Here is a 16,507-nt window from a genome sequence, read left to right as displayed (position 1 = left end):
TGAACCATCCCTGGAGACATCCCAGGCCAGGCTGGACGGGGCTCTGAGCAACCTGAGCTGGTGCAGATGTCCCTGCTCATGGCAGGGCTGACACTGGGGGAGCTTTTGAGGTCCCTTCAACCCAAACCACCCTGTGGTTCTGACACATTTGGGCTGAGGTGCACCACAGGGCATATTAGGGATGTATGTGTCACACGTCCCCACCTGCAGCAGTTGGGTGAGCTGCATCCCACTGGTCTCAGGCATCAAGGGCAGAATCCCCCTTGTCTATCTGTAGGCATCTAAAGGGTGATGTATCCGGTCAGGGTCCCTCTCCCTTAGTAGCCTTCGTGGTGATGCAGGCGATACAGCAGTGACGTTCTGTGCACCATTCACCCATGGCTGTAGGTATCTCTGCTCAGGTGAGATGCTGCTGACCAGATCTCCAGCTCTCTGAAAGCATCCTAGCTCCTGGGCTTGCACACCTTTGCAGCTGGTTAAATATATTTCTCTGATGTGCAAGGTGAATACAGCCACGGGGGGCAGAGCGTGGAAATATCTCAGTTTAGGGTTTTTTCTGTGGTGCCAAACGCCAGGGTAAGGGGCAACGGGCACAGACTGAAACACAGGAGGCTCCATGTGAACATGAGCAGAAACTTGTTTGCTGGGAGGTGCCAGAGCCTGGCCCAGGCTGCCCAGAGCGGGTGTGGAGTCTCCTGCTCTGAGACATTCAAACCCGCCTGGACCCACCTGCGTGATCTGCTCTGGTGACCCTGCGTGATCTGCTCTGGTGACCCTGCGTTAGTGGATGGGTTGGACTGGATGATCTCCAGAGGTCTCTTCAACCCCAACCAGTCTGTGACTCTGTGATTAGGGGAACTGTTGGTTATGGTGACCATCTGTTATCCCAAGAAGGGAGAGACAAGTCTCCCCAGTGATGCTGGTATCATTTGATGCAATTATGCCAGCACTGAATCAAGAGCCACTGTGGGTGGACACAGGTGCTCTGGTCCTTCTCTATGGATTCCCATGGCAGAAAATGTCTCAAAAGGGAGAAAGGCAGAAAAGGAGTTGGGGGGCAGCAGGTTGCAGACCTTAGGCTGCTGCAGATCAGGTGTAGGATGAATTACATGGGGTGTCAGATAGGTTCTGAGCCAGAGGGAGGAGGAGGAGGTACCTCGGGTCCACCACTGCCTGGGTGAGGACATCTGCAGTAGGTCCCTGCTCCTGGGGCATATGGAGAACCAGCCAAGGTCAATCCGTCTCACATTCATGTTCTCCCTTCTCCTCCTCCTGCCCTAGATCTTGTTTTGGGGGCTGAGGGATCTGAAGAGAGTGAACCTGGCGCAGGTGGACCGGCCCCGGGTGGACATCGAGTGTGCTGGCAAGGGGGTCCAGTCAGCCCTCATCCAGAACTACAAGAAAAACCCCAACTTCAGCACTTTGGTCAAGTGGTTCGAAGTGGTGAGTGTCTCCTCCTCCCCCTGAGCCCTCAACTGAAACCCAGATCTTCTGGAGCCCAGACAGTGGCTCCCAGCCCCTTGCCTCAGTTTCCCCACAGCACCGGAAGATATGAGCTCCATCCCAGTTGGCAATGGCCTTTCTCTGAGGGCTCCCAAGCCATGCTGGAGCTGCTCCAGCTCTCTTCCTCCAACATGATCCCTCTTTTAGTCCCTACTGGCCTTTCCAACCACCGCAGTAGACATCCCACAGCCCACATCCAACCCGTGATAACCAGCACACCTTTGCTTCCCAGGACCTGCCGGAGAATGAGCTTCTCCACCCCCCACTCAACATCCGCGTGGTGGACTGCCGGGCTTTCGGCCGTTACACGCTGGTGGGGTCCCACACCGTCAGCTCCCTCCGAAAATTCATCTACCGCCCCCCGGATAAGAAAGCCCAGCACTGGAACATGACAGGTACTTGGGCCACGGGGACCTGGCTGGTGTGGAGCATCCATGGGGCATCACCCATGGAGAGCTGGGTGGAGCATTGTAAGGGTTATTGGTTATTGCCTGCTTGTTGGTGAAGCAAGAGGTGATGCAGGTTTTGGACCAAGGGTTTGAGAAGGCACAGGGTGTGAAGCTGATTCCCCTTTGATTTGTTGACCTGTGGGTCTCACTGTGATATCCGTGTGCTCCCCTGAAGCCTGTAAGACAAGAAAGGCTGGTTCACCTCTGACAGCTCTGCGCCTCCATGGCTCTGCGCTCCCCAGATGTTCCTCCGGACTGGGAGGTGAATTTGCCGTGGTCCATGCCTGCTGCTGCTATTATTTGAGTAAAGACTAAAAAGCCACAGACTGAGGCCACCTCCTCAGTCCCAATCACAGCCCCATCGATCAGCACCCACAGCAAAATCCACCACAAACCCACCTTCCTTGCACCCAACACAGCAGGTGAGGGCTCGGGGAGCCACAGGAGCTGCTCATCTCCTCCCAGTCCTTGGCAGAATTGGAGGCAGCCTTGGTCTGGGGGGATGGCCAAGGGCCACCCCTGCTTCCAGCCGCAGGTCTGGACCTGTGGTTGTGTCCAAGCCAGCAGATAATTTCAGGACAATCATCTTCAGTGCCTCTTCTCCTCTGGATACTGGTGCTGGTGAAAAAAACAATCCTTTCTCATCCTCTGCTTTCCTTTGCTAGGGAAGGGGGTTTTAATCACGCTGGAAGGGTCTGTGCTCATTTCCACCTCTTCTCTGGCCAAGGTGGTCACACATCACTCCTGCACGAATCCTGTAGCATCTCACCTGAGCTCTCAGTTTCTCCTCTACACTGTCCTTCTCTCTTCTTCTTTCTCTTCTCTGTCCTCTGTCCAGCTAAACACCTCAATGGCTGCCTGGCAATGACCAACGGGGCCCATCGCTCTCGCCCCACAGGGGAGATCGTTGTCAATATGGAACCCGAGGTTCCCATCAAGAAGATGGAGACGATGGTGAAGCTGGAAGCTGTGAGTATCTGTGTGTCAGCACCACTTTAGTGTCTCTTTCCTCACTGAACTGCCAATCTCTGAGGGATTCCACCTGAACGGGGTCCGCCTTGTCCTGTTGAACATGAGGTTGGGCTGATGCCTGGAATGAAGCGCCTTGGGTCATCGTCAGTCCTATAAATCATTCTCTCTCTGTCCTGGCTGAGATGAGCTGGTACTTTTTTCCTTTTTACAACAGTTTTGAGACATTCAGATGGCTACATCAGCAATTCGAAGTGCCCGTTCAGCAGTCTGGATAGGCGGCTGCTGTACAAGTCTGAGCCACACGCGGCCCATGGCCCATGCTCGTGGCACAGGGCTGATCCACATGCACAATCTGAAGCAGCCAAAGCTCTTTACACCTATTGTGCTCACCCTGAAAATTTGGCACTGGATGTGCTGGACAGGCGATGTGTCCCAGAGGCATCGGGCTTTCTTCAAACGCCAAATGTGCCTGTGCCCGTTTTCTTGCTTAGAACAGGACTTTCAGCTCCTCCTCATACCCTTCTGCTCCACAGCTTCCTCCACAAAAAGAAACAGATTTGTTTTTGCAGGAGGCCCTTTGCAGCAACATGCGCTCACAACCCCAGACCAGCAGTGCATGTGCACACATGTGCCTATAGGTATCGTGTGGGCTCCAAATACACACGACCCCTCACACGTGCGTTTACAGAAAGGCTGCAGCACATGCAAACCCTCAGAAGCACACGTGGAGATCCACACACACCCCCACAAGGTCCCTGCTGAATTCACATGTGCACCTGGATGCAAAGTTCCTCCTCTGTGCACAAGAAGCTGTATCTGCTCGCACAGCTTCACAAAATCATTTTGGTTGGAAAAGACCCTCAAGATCACAGAGTCCAACTGTTACCCCAACCCTGGCACTGCCCCGTGTCCTGAGAACCTCATCTCTGCATTGTGCAAGAGGAGCTGTACATGGGTATGTCTGGAACACCCCAGCACCCACACCCTTCTTGGACTCTACCACAGTAGCTTCCAAGATAGAATCATAGAACACTAGGGTGGAAGGGACCACAGTGACCACCTGATCCAACCTTTCTTGGCAAAGCCTGGTCTAGCCAAGCTGGCCCAGCACCCTGTCCAGCTGGATCTTCAAAGTGTCCAATGTTGGGGAATCCACCACTTCCCTGCAGAGATTATTGCAACGGCTGATTGTTCTCAGCATGAAAAATACCCCTCTAGTGTCCAATTGTCATCTCCCCAGAGTAACTTGTACCCATCACCCCTCGGCTTTTCCACATGGCTCCTTGTACAAAGGGAGTCTCCATCTGCTTTGTAGCCACCCTTTTTTAATTCACAGAAACACAGAATGTCCTGAGTTGGAAGGGACCCACAAGGATTATAGAATCCAAACCCTTTCAATACTGGAACATGGTGATGAGGTCCCCTAAGCCTTCTTTTCTCAAGGCTAAACAAGCCCAGCTCTCTCAGCCTTTCCCAGTCCTTGGATTGTCTTTGGGTCCTTCTCTGGACCCTCTCCAGCCTGTCCACAGTATTTTTTTGTACAGTGGGTACCAGAACAGACCACAGTGTTCCAGGTGTGGCCTGACCAGCGCTGAGCAGAGCAGGATAATGACTTCTCTGTCTGTGCTGGTGATGCCCTCGCTGATGCAGCCCAGCACCCTGTTGGCTTTCTTCACATATAGATAAGAGAAGCTCCAAGAGAGCAGAGAGGTGCTGTCTGCGCTGAAGGCCAAAGCGTCTTTCCAGACCCAATCCCTTGCTGTCTGGGCTGGAGTTCTCCCCTAGCAGAGTGACATCTCCCACGTGGAGATGGGTTTGGTGTGTCACAGAAACATCCCCCCTGCGTGCAGAGCTGTCCCAGGCAGGGCTCTTCATTCAAGGCGTTGGGTTCCTCCATCCCTTGGGAGCTGCCTGTGACTTCTAATGCAAGTGTGTGCTGGCATGTGTTCGTACGGGCTGAGGCTGCGCTAACCTGCTCTCCCTGTTCCCTTCTCCCCGGGCGGCAGAACTCCGATGCGGTGGTCAAGGTGGACGTGGTAAGTGATGGATCTGCTCTGTGTCCCTGCTCTGAACCTCCCACACCCCGTCCTGCTCTTCTGTGCAGCTTTCAACGCACCGTGCAGCCCCACCAGCCCCGAGATGGGTCAGGACCAGCATCCGTTTGTCCCGAGGCAGAGCAGCTTTGTCTCATAGAATCATAAAATCACAGAACAGTTTGGGTTGGAAAGGACCTTCCCAGCTCCCCCATGAGCAGGGACATCTGCACCAGCTCAGGCTGCTCAGACCCCGTCCAGCCTGGCCTGGGATGTCTCCAGGGATGGTTCAGCCACCACCTCTCTGGCCAACCTGGGCCAGGCTCTCACCACCCTCAGCACAAACAATTTCTGCATCATGTCCGGCCTGAATCTCCCTCCTTTAGTTTAAAACCATCACTCCTTGTCATGTCGCAACAGGCCCTGCTGACAGGTCTGGCCCCTTCTCTCTTATCAGGCCCTTTTATGTACAGAAAGGCCACAATAAGGTCTCCCCTATATCTATATCCATAGATACAGCAGTGACCTGGTCCTTGCAGATGGAGAAGCTCTTCTGGGCCAACAATGCTGTGCCAGGAGGAGCAGGGCAGGCAGCACTTTACAGAATAGTTTGGGTGAGAAGGAACCATTAGATCTCCCCCAGTTCCCCCTGCCATGAGCAGGGACATCTGCACCAGCTCAGGGTGCTCAGAGCCCCGTCCAGCCTGGCCTGTGGGAGACATGCTGGTTCTTCCCACCACAGCCACACATGGGCTGCAAAAGGCTTTATTGCAGCACTGAGGGCCCAGGGTACTTTGCCGGGCAGAGGGGAGGCTGCTACCGTGTGAGATTCGGGTGCTGTAGCCTGGAAAATGCGTGGATGAAAGGGATGATGGAGAGGAGGGGATATCTCGGGACTCTGGATCCTGGGGCATCTTCCTTTGCTGCTCTGCGCCTCAGTGTCTGCGGCTGTCAATGGGGAAAAGTGCTAACGAGGCCACCCAGCCTGGAGGGTTCTGCCTTCTCAGGTGCTTCACCCACCACCTTTGCACTTCGAGAGCCGTTTCGCTTTCATCTGACCCCTCTTCTGCTCTGTCTTTGCTTCCCTGGTCCCTGCAGACTGAGGAAGAGAAGGAGAAAAAGAAAAAGAAGAAGAAAGGAGGAGGAGGAGGAGGAGGGGAGGACGCAGAAGAGGAGGAGCCAGATGAGAGCATGCTGGACTGGTGGTCCAAGTATTTCGCTTCCATTGAGACTATGAAGGAGGTGGGTGCAGAGCAGAGGAGGGGTGCACATAGGGGGAGGGAGGGAAATATTCCCTGTCTGTGAGGTCTCACATGTTCCCAGCTACATCCAAAGGCTTTTTCTGACCTGGCAGAGCTGAGCAGGACTCCTCTTTCCTGGCTGGACATGTTTGTACTCAGACCCAGGTATTTAACAGCATCAGTGCTCAAGGCTGCACTGAGCAACCTTGATTTGTCCAGCGCCGCCAGAACCTCGGTCAGCTGGAAAGAGCGAACGGTGACCCTGAATGAGGCACTTCCACGGGGCACAGGGACCTCGGCACGAGCACCCACTCCCTGTTCGCTTCGTTTCTCCCCCAGCAACTCCGGCAGCAGGAAGCAGCCGCGGCAGAAGCGGAGGAGAAGGAGGAGATGGAGATCATGGAGGGTGAGCATGCTGCGGGCAGGAGAGGGAGCGTGCCAGGGAACGATGGGGCCAGGACTCCTTTGGGAGCACATTACGGCCCTTCTGCCAAACCAGGTGCCCACGGCATGTTGCATTTCCCCATGTAGGAGCCATTTTTGCGAATGCGAGGCTGTGGGGGGCTAACGTGCTAATGCCACGTGAACCCAAATCCGAGCGTGGTGGTGCGGCAGCCTCCGACCCACCTGCGCTGCGAGGAAGGTCATGTACAATTAAAGTGCATAGGTGAGGTTCTTAGGGACGAGATATAGTGACAGTGTTGGGTTGACGCTTGGACTTGATGATCTTAAAGGTCTTTTCCAACCGCAACGATGCTATGACTGCAGACTAGTGACCGGGAGCATGTCCGAGGACATTTTTGTGCCATCACAAGTCAGCGTGTCATTACAAGTCCTGTTGCCTTGGCCGTGCAGATGTTTTAGCTGTAGGACTGTGTGCTTGAAGTCTGTTGAGCACGCCAAGTAATAGATACTTCTAGATCACCTTCATGGGGTTTTCCATCCTCGTTTTGCTCCAGTTTTGCAAGGGAAGATTAAACCAGGCAAAAGGTCTGGGAATCATCTAATCTGACTGCTTTAACCTGCATGTACAGGCTTCCTTGTCTGCTGTTCCAGCACAGGCAGCGAAGAAAAACATGCACTTGTAGGACAAGTTTTCTGAGCTATTTTCAATACTATGCTAAGATGAATTGTGCCCTAAATGTGTTTTCTCTGAAGGAAGTCAGGGGGTCTGTAGCTCAGCGGGATGTTGCTCAGGTCTAAAGTTGTGTGAGACAAATTCTGTACCACAAATGACGTGGGCTGAGAACAATGGTGAATTGGGACCTGTTGTCTGATTGAAGCCTGGAGGGTCCTCACCAGTCCCACCAGTGGGTCTTGGGGGGTTTTCCTGAGGACTTTCCCCCATGCTCTCCATGTGCCCCATGTCCCCATGACAGCCAGTTGCTCTTGTGCCCAGGCAATGCAAAAAACATTAGCTGAGAACAATACAGATCGTGGTTTCTTTGGGAAGCCTGGTCTTTCTACGACAAGAAAGATGAGTCTGGGTCTTGCTGAGCTTGGGGACAGCTCTGAGCAGCTTCTCCCTGGGCTTGCTGCCACAGGGCTGCTGGGGGGGTCTCGTGTCCCTCATTGTTTTCTGTCTTCTGAGAAAGGTCCGTTTCCCCTTGGCCCTCCCATTCCTTCCCCTTTTCCTCTTCCATGTTGTCTTTGTCTGTTGTCCCCTGTCTGTCCCCATCTGCATTGCCCAGCACTCATGAAAGCCGGCAGGACAGCAAGGACGGAGAGTGTAGAAGGGTGGAAGAAGTTCTCAGGCATGTGGTTTAGAGGTGGACTTGGCAATGTCAGGTTAACAGTTGGACTTGATGATCTCTAAGTTATTTTCCAGCTAAAACAATGCTATTATTCTATAAGTTTTCTTTGACCATGACTGCTCCCAGTGCAGTCGATGTCCATGGCTGGTGGTTGCTCTGAACAGAGACCTTAACAGCCCGTCATTGCAGCTGGTCATGGGCAACACCTCCGAGGGCAGCAGCCTGTGCTCTGGTGCTGAGCATCAAGCACAGTCCTGTTTGCACTACCTAGGCCGGGGTTTTGCTCTCCAGGCTGAATTCAGCAGCAAAAGTCTCCAGTAGAAGGGAGAAAAGGAGATGCTGTGGGCAGGATCAGGTGCATTAGGAGGAGTGTGAGCAGCAGGTCGAGGGAGCTGAATCCTCCCCCTCTGCTCTGCCCTGGGGAGGCCCCATCTGCAGTTGTGGGTCCAGTTCTGGGCTCCCCAGTTGAAGAAGGACAAGGAATTACTGGAGGGAGTCCAGGGAGGGACACAAAGATGCTGAGGGGTCTGGAGCATCTTTGTGATGAGGAGACTGAGAGAGCTGGAGCTGTTGAGCTGGAGAAGAGAAGCTGAGAGGGATGTGATCAATGGGATCAATATGTCAGGGTGGGTGTCAGAGGATGGACCAGACTCTGTTCAGTGGTGCCCAACACCAGGGTGAGGGGCAACGGGCACAGAGGAGGCTCCATGTGAACATGAGCAGAAACTTGTTTGCTGGGAGGTGCCAGAGCCTGGCCCAGGCTGCCCAGAGCGGGTGTGGAGTCTCCTTCTCTGAGACATTCAAACCCGCTTGGACCCACCTGTGTGATCTGCTCTGGTGACCCTGTGTGATCTGCTCTGTGACCCTGTGTGAGCAGGGGGGTTGGACTGGGGGGTCTCCAGAGGTCCCTTCAAGCCCAGCCAGCCTGGGGGTCTGTGACTGTCACTGCTGTTGAACCAGCCCGAGCCAGCACTCTCAGTCCGTTTTGTGGTCCTCCAAGTGACTTCTGCTCAGGTCAGCTCTGGAAGTTCCCTGCACAGAGACCTCTGGGCTCCTGGAGATGCTGTGACCTGGGCAACAGTGGCTGTTGTCCCAAAACCACGGTTCTTTACCCATTTTGCATACAAATGAGTCAAGTTTAGCACACAGAGATGAGATATTGTTTATTGCAGAGTTATGCAAGCCTGGAAGCTGGAACAAAGCCAGCACGCCAGCAAGAAAAGTAAAAGGCATTATATACAAAATCTTATCACTGTGCTCAAACCCTGAAGAGCTGATTGGGTAAACATTTGCATATAGCATTACATAATCCTTATAGTGGGCAACGTTCAGCTAAAGGACACTTTATCCAACAGTCTTGAGATGTGTGTTAAAGTGACTCAACTGCTTGTGTGGCCTCAAAATGTCTAAAGCTGCAAGGTCAGTATTGTCTGTAGTTCGTGATCAGGTGTTTTGCAAGTCACTCTTATCTTTGTCAGACTGACCTAAAACTGAAAGGAGTTATATATCTATAGGTTAGCGACTGCAGACAGGATTTGTTCTTTTGAGTGATGACAACATGGGCAGTCAGTGAAAGGCGGGAGAGGGCTGGGATGGGAGCTGCAGGCCGCGGCAGCTCTCAGGCTCCTCCTGTTTGAAGGACTTGGATCCAGTCCCCGCTCCCTGTGTCCTCCACCCCTCCTCACCCTCATTTCCATCTCCTCCCTCCCCGCCGCTTCCCCTTGGACTCAGAAATCAAACTCGATGACTTTCCCATGAAAGGCTCCAAGGGTCAGGTGAAGAACAAGGAGAAGACCAAGGCGCCCAAAGACGATAAGAAAAAGAAGCAACAGTCGGCCCCTGAGCTTCCCGAGAAGAAGAACAAGCAGAAGATTGACGAGCTGAAGGTGCGTGTGTTGGCAGGGGAGGAGGAGACCCTGCTCGGGTGGGCTGGAGGTGGCAGGATGACAGTCCCGGCCAGCGGGAGATCAGAGCAGGATGGATCAACCCCATCAAGGCACCTGATGGGTGTCTCACCATGGGTGAGATGTGCCTTGGGCTGCCACCTTCTCTCCATAGTGTGGAGGAGCCAGAGGTAACAAACTTTAGAGAAAAGGGTTTGCCCTGGGATAGGAACATCCTTGGGGCAGCTTGGACGTGCCCTGGCTGGAGGGGAGAGGTTTCCAGCCTGGCCATGGCCGGTCCAGCAGGACCCGGGGCAGGGATGGGCTCTGGGTCAATGTACTGGCCCGTGGTGTTGATGAGGATGAACGTCGTCTGTGGTTCTGGGGCTCAGAGGGGGTTTGAACCTGGGGGCACAGTCACCTCTCCCATTCAGCTGAGCTTCCCTCTTGTGTGTTAACACTTTGGGGAGGTGCTTGTGGCATCAAGGTCCAACCCAATGACCCTGGAGATCTTTTCCCTTCCTAGAGAACTGGGCATTGGTGTCCATGGTCCCTCTGAGTTGCCGCACACAGTCACCATTTCTTTTCCTCACTTATTTTTTCAAACTAATTGTCCTCCTTCAACTTTCTGTGGTCTCAGGTCTTCAACAGAGAGCTGGAAACCGAGTTCGATAACTTTGAGGACTGGCTGCACACCTTCAACCTGCTCCGCGGGAAGATCGGGGACAACGACGACAATGCCACCGAAGAAGAGCGGATAGTGGGGAGGTTCAAAGTGAGTTTGGTTGCCGAGTCGGGTCAGGGTGGAGGCAGCTTGGGGAGAACTTGCCAACAGATTTCTCTGCTGAAGCTGGTTTAGCAGGAAGGGGATGGATGGAATAGAAACGAATTTACGTTGTCCCAGCCACAGGCACCTTGCGGGGAGGAAAAGCCTCCGGGTTTAGTCCCAGAAATCAGGTGGCTTCAAAGAACATGTCCACAGAGATGCTCATCTGCAGGCAAAGAGATCCTCCATGATTCTTATAGAAGAAGCTCCTCTTTCGTGCCCACTGTGGCAATAAATCATGCCCTGGGTTATCTCTGTGAACCATTTGTCACCAATACCAGTCACCTGGGCTGACGGTCCAGTTGCACATTGCCAGTCCCCACATCCATCAGCTGGAAGATTCTTGGCCAAGGACCTTTCTGAGGGTGTGATCCTGGCCAGGTGAAGCGCATTGGTGCCAGTTTTGCCCTTGGTTTGCGTAGCAGAGGAGCTAAGCGGGCAGTTCCCACCTTAGCTGGGATCTGATGCTTAGAGAGCATAGAAACCAGCAGCATTTCGTGTGGTAGATCCCAGATTTTCCGTCCCATCCCTTGTCACCTCTTTTATTCCCATTGAATGGTCAATGGGGCGGAGTCCAGTTGAGGCCTGGATCTAGTGCAGTGCCTCAGGGGTCAGTGCTGGGGCCGGTATTATTCAATATATTCATCAATGATTTGGACGAGGGAATAGAGTGACTGTCAGCAAGTCTGCTGGTGACACCAAACTGGAAGGAGTGGTGACACTGGAAGCTGTGCTGCCATCCAGAGACCTGGACAGGCTGGAGAGTTGGGTGGGGAATAACCTGATGAAATTTAACAAGGGCAAGTGTAGAGTCTTGAATCTGGGCAGGAACAACCCCAGGTTCCAGTGTAAGTTGGGGAATGACCTATTAGAGAGCAGCGTAGGGGAAAGGGACCTGGGGGTCCTGGGGACAGCAGGGTGACCATGAGCCAGCACTGGGCCCTTGTGGCCAGGAAGCCAATGGTACCTGGGGTGGGTTAGAAGGGGGTGGTCAGTAGGTCAGAGAGGTTCTCCTGCCCCTCTGCTCTGCCCTGGGGAGACCACACCTGGAATCTTGTGTCCAGTTGTGGCCCCTCAGTTCCAGCAGGACAGGGAACTGCTGCAGAGAGTCCAGCGCAGCCACCAAGATGCTGGAGGGAGTGGAGCATCTCCCGTGGGAGGAAAGGCTGAGGGAGCTGGGGCTCTGGAGCTGGACAAGAGGAGACTGAGGGGGGACTCATTCCTGGGGATCAAGATGGAAAGGGGGAGTGTCAGGAGGATGGAGCCAGGCTCTTCTGGTGACAACCAGGGACAGGACAAGGGGCAATGGGTGCAAACTGGAACACAGGAGGTTCCACTGAAAGAGGAGAAGCAACTTGTTGGGGTGAGGGTGGCAGAGCCTGGCCCAGGCTGCCCAGGGGGGTTGTGGAGTCTCCTTCTGTGCAGACATTCCAACCCGCCTGGACACCTTCCTGTGTAACCTCATCTGGGTGTTCCTGCTCCATGGGGGGATTGCACTGGATGAGCTTTCCAGGGCCCTTCAACCCCTGACACTCTGGGATTCTGGGATTTGTCCTCCTGCCAGTTTACTCATGGAAACCCCTGTCCATGAGCACCCTGCTGGTTTGATTCCTCTGCAGATCTTCTTCCGTCTCTCCAGTTTCCCTGCTCCTGGTTACAAGCCCTGAAGAGGCGCTTGTGCTGCGGAGCAGCAATTACTTTACAACCTGTGAGATTGTAAAGAGGTGTGTTTATTTACAGCGCTGGACACACCGGGGATAACTCCACCTAAGGCGTGTGTAGATTTCCTGTAGCTGTGAGCTTGGTTAAATGCTGTAAAGTGTTACATATTCATGAAAGTTCTAGGAACACCTATACATATTCATAACCTGTCCCCAAGAAGGCGGTTCTTATTACAATGAGTTGTGGGCAATCATTTCCATAGTCTGCACCTCCGGCCCCTCCTGGTTGTGCCTGCGCAGTGATTGTGAACCGGGATCTTCTTGGCTGTGCACTGTTCCCTGGTGTGCTGAGCTGGCTGGGACTCAGACTGCTGAGCGGGTTAGAACTGGCTTATCTCCCATCCTGTGCCCAAGATTCTGTTCTCTAGCCCACCCAAGGATGCAGCTAGGGGGGCCTGTGAAGCTGTCAGCGAACTCCTGTTTCTCATACAATAAGTTACACAAAACTCCAAGCTAGGCAATCCTATGTGGGTTAAGGGTTAGCTCTCCAAGTGTTAGCTCCTTAGTTCTTTAAGTGTCAGTCAGTTAGTTCCCTGTATCAGTGCACTGGAGAAGTTTTCCAGATCTGGCACGCGGCTAGAAATGAGGATATGGACCCCTTATGGCTCATAAGGGCGGTTTGGGATGGGTCTGTTGAGCCCCTGGGCAGCAGGACGCTCATCGGGCCCTGTGCTCCCTCTCCCCAGGGCTCCATGTGCGTCTACAAAGTGCCGCTCCCTGATGATATCAGCAAGGAGGCAGGATACGACCCCAACTTCGGCATGTTCCAGGGCATCCCCAGCAACGACCCCATCAACGTGCTGGTCCGAGTCTATATTGTGCGGGTGAGTGGAACTGCGTGGTGTGGCAAGGAGCGATCCTGCGCCCCCTCCCACGGCTCGACCCAGGAGCTGCTCCCAAAGCTGGGGGGACGTTGGATTTTAGGGATCAGTGCATCAGGGCTGAGGACGCAGCACCAGGACTGAAGCAGCTCTTTGATGGGGACTTGAATGGTGTCCCCACAGCCGTGTGCTCCAAACACTGGGCGCAAGCCAGATCCAAGCTGCTGCCTGATCCAGAGACTTTTCTTCTGGCGTGTAGGACGGGCAGGCGTGTCTGTCCTAGTGCTGAGCTCAAGTGAATAGTTTAGCTCAGCCTCCAAATCTTGCTACTGTCTCGTCTGTTCTCTGCAGGCCACGGACCTTCACCCAGCTGACATCAATGGGAAAGCTGACCCCTACATTGCCATCAAACTGGGGAAGACGGACATCAAAGACAAAGAGAACTACATCTCCAAGCAGCTGAACCCTGTCTTTGGGAAGTGAGTTGGCCAGCCCTGTTACCTGTCTGCACCTTTTCCAGGGTGAGCTAAGCCTGAGCTAAGCTTGCCAGCCCTTGGACCTGCACCCCCGCTGTCCCACAGCTGCTGCTTGGGCTCAAAAGATGAGACTCAGCACACAGAACTTCCCATGCAAGCAGTGTGGGCAACCTCCTTTCAGCCATCTGTCCTTCCCTGCCAGCCGCATGGTCAATATTGTAAAGGGTGTTTAACAGAGCTCCATATCTGATTAAGTACCTAGTTTAGGAACCATTAGGCCTAGAGTTGAGTGAGATTATGGCCCGGCTCTCCAGTGACACACAGACTTAGTTTCAGGGTTATTGACATCCAGGTCAAGCACTTGCTCTGTGCCACCTCCTGTCTGGGGCGGCTGATCTGAAACAGCCCGAGCAGAGGTTTAGTTAAAACCCCTCCCTCAAATGTCCTGCGGTGGGAGATGCAAATTAAAGCCTGTCCACCGATGGAGCAGACCCACCTCACCCATGTTTGTGTCCTGAGCAGCAGCCAAACCCTTCAGCAGCTTTTGTCCTTCCCCTCCCCTGCTCTCCCTGCCCTAGATCCTTCGACATCGAGGCCACCTTCCCCATGGAGTCCATGCTGACAGTGGCCATCTACGACTGGGACTTGGTGGGGACTGACGACCTCATTGGAGAGACCAAGATTGACCTGGAGAACCGCTACTACAGCAAGCACCGAGCCACCTGCGGGGTGTCCCAGACCTACTCCATGTACGAGCAAAGATTTCTCTGCCCAGCCTTCTGTGTGGACCCCTGTGCCTGTCTCATCTGCCACCCCAAGTCTGGATGTCCTGCAGGAATTATTGCCTGCTAATGGGGGGTCGGTGCTGTACCCTCACTTTTTGTGACCATCACAGCATGGCAGCAGTGGAGTGGGTTGTAAGGAGCCCAGGGCAGGGAGGAAAGGACTAAGGGGCACTGGTGGGACTGGGGAGACGGGTGAGGCTGAAGCTGAATTATAACAGCAGGACCAAAGGAGCAATGCTGAGCAAGTGAGGCTCACCAAGGCCAAGTGCCGGGTCCTGCACTGTGGGCACAACAACCCCATGATCACTGCAGGCTCAGGGAAGAGTGGCTGGGAAGTGCCTGGTGGAAAAGGACCTGGGGGTGTTGGTGCCGGCAGCTGAACACGAGCCAGCGTGTGCCCAGGTGGCCAAGAGGCCACCAGCATCCTGGCTGGTACCAGCACTGGTGTGGCCAGCAGGCCCAGGGCAGTGACCGTCCCTGTGCTGGGACCTGGGGAGGCCAAACCGCCAATCCTGGAGCAGTTCTGGGCCTCTCACACCAAGAAAGGCCTTGAGGTGCTGGAGCGTGTGGAGAGAAGGGACCGGAGCTGGTGAGGGGCTGGAGCACAAGTGTGATGGGAGCGGCTGAGGGACCTGGGGGGTTCAGCTGGAGAACAGGAGCTGAGGGGAGACCTTCTGATCTCTGACCTGCCTGAAAGGAGCTTGGAGCCAGGGGGGGTCGGGCTCTGCTCCCCAGGAACAAGCGCCAGGAGCAGAGGAAACGGCCTCAAGTTGCCCAGGGGAGGTTGAGGTTGGATGTGGGAACAATTTCTTCCCCAAAGGGCTGTGGGGCATTGGAACAGGCTGCCCAGGGCAGTGCTGGAGTCACCATCCCTGGAGGGTTGGACAGACGGACATGAGGTTCTCAGGACATGGGGCAGGGACAGGGCTGGGTTATGGTTGGACCTGATGATCTTAAAGGTCTTTTCCAACAAAAATGATTCAAAAAATGGGGTGCACTGTGAATTTCAGGTGTGAGTGAGCACAGAGCAAAGGGGCTGGGGGTGGGCGTCAGCAGCGTGCAGAGAGGGGGCACAGAGGGGCCAAGTCTGCTCTGATATTTCACAATTGCTGCCTCGGATCCTTTCCCTGCCAATCCTGGGTCCTTCATGGCAGCAATATTTACTTTGCTGGCAGAAATCGCTTTTTCCTCCAAATTGTTGTACTACTTCACTGACCTTGCCCCTCCTGTTCACAGACATGGTTATAACACCTGGCGTGACCCCATGAAGCCGTCCCAGATCCTGTCCAAGCTGTGCAAAGAGGGCAAGGTGGACGGGCCGCACTTCGGGCCAGGAGGAAGAGTCAAAGTTGCCAACAGGGTCTTCACCGGCCCCACAGAGATTGAGGATGAAAATGGTACCTGTCCCCATGGGACGGAGGCTGTGGAGGGGAGCGGGGTCTGGGGTTTCCCCTCGTCATGCAGGGTTGGAGACAGATGTAGTGGCCTCATCACCATAAAGCAGCAGTGCAATCACTCTCTGTCCATCCCCTGAAATGGACCTTCCAGTATGTGACCAGCGAAACAGTGTCTTCTAGACACCCAGGCCAGTGGGTCGCTCTCGGAATCACCCATGGGCATCTGTGGCTCAGCGCCACCAAAGCTGCCTTGAGAACTTCCTCCTGGAAGTGTTTGCCCAAGAGCAAGAAAAGGAGCCCCCCTTGGCCCTTGGGGGGTTTAGGAAGCCATTCTCCATGTAACTGCATCCCAAATCAATGGTTGTGTCCCAACACACTCACTTGTGCTCAGGAAAGATTAAGGCAGAACAGGAAGGATGTGGAATAGGAGAACATAGTCAATGGATATGGAGCATGTTCAGACTGGGGACATGCAGATGGGCGGGAGATCTGGGTCTTCTGTAAACGACTGGGGTTGGAGAGAGGAGGAGGAGAGCAGTCAGGAGGTGTTGGTCGAAGGACAAGGTGTGCACAAGGGAATGGAGAGGAGTAGCTAGCAGGCTGTTTGCTGCCGCTGGTGTCTCTCTGCTCCGTTCTCCAAGCTCTG

At 54.2% G+C, this 16,507-nt stretch overlaps 1 protein-coding gene across 1 annotated transcript in view; it reads left to right on the top strand.

Moving 5' to 3' along the window:
* OTOF (otoferlin) overlaps positions 1-16,507 on the top strand; it is a gene marked incomplete at both ends in the record, with an annotated part of 114,500 nt that overhangs the window by 92,242 nt on the left and 5,751 nt on the right. Inside the window, 12 exons of the mRNA XM_082048208.1 lie at positions 1,282-1,443; positions 1,736-1,898; positions 2,851-2,921; positions 4,931-4,960; positions 6,056-6,199; positions 6,538-6,604; positions 9,714-9,838; positions 10,476-10,610; positions 13,069-13,206; positions 13,555-13,682; positions 14,258-14,428; positions 15,701-15,861. Coding sequence (XP_081904334.1) covers positions 1,282-1,443; positions 1,736-1,898; positions 2,851-2,921; positions 4,931-4,960; positions 6,056-6,199; positions 6,538-6,604; positions 9,714-9,838; positions 10,476-10,610; positions 13,069-13,206; positions 13,555-13,682; positions 14,258-14,428; positions 15,701-15,861 — 1,495 coding nt within the window. The remainder of the gene's footprint in view (positions 1-1,281; positions 1,444-1,735; positions 1,899-2,850; positions 2,922-4,930; positions 4,961-6,055; positions 6,200-6,537; positions 6,605-9,713; positions 9,839-10,475; positions 10,611-13,068; positions 13,207-13,554; positions 13,683-14,257; positions 14,429-15,700; positions 15,862-16,507) is intronic.

This window comes from Streptopelia decaocto (genome assembly GCF_964273445.1).
Source record: "Streptopelia decaocto genome assembly, chromosome: 3".
NCBI classification, from domain to species: Eukaryota; Metazoa; Chordata; class Aves; order Columbiformes; family Columbidae; genus Streptopelia; species Streptopelia decaocto.
The sequence above is the reverse complement of the archived record's forward strand: the minus strand, read 5'-3'. Positions and strand labels throughout refer to the sequence as shown.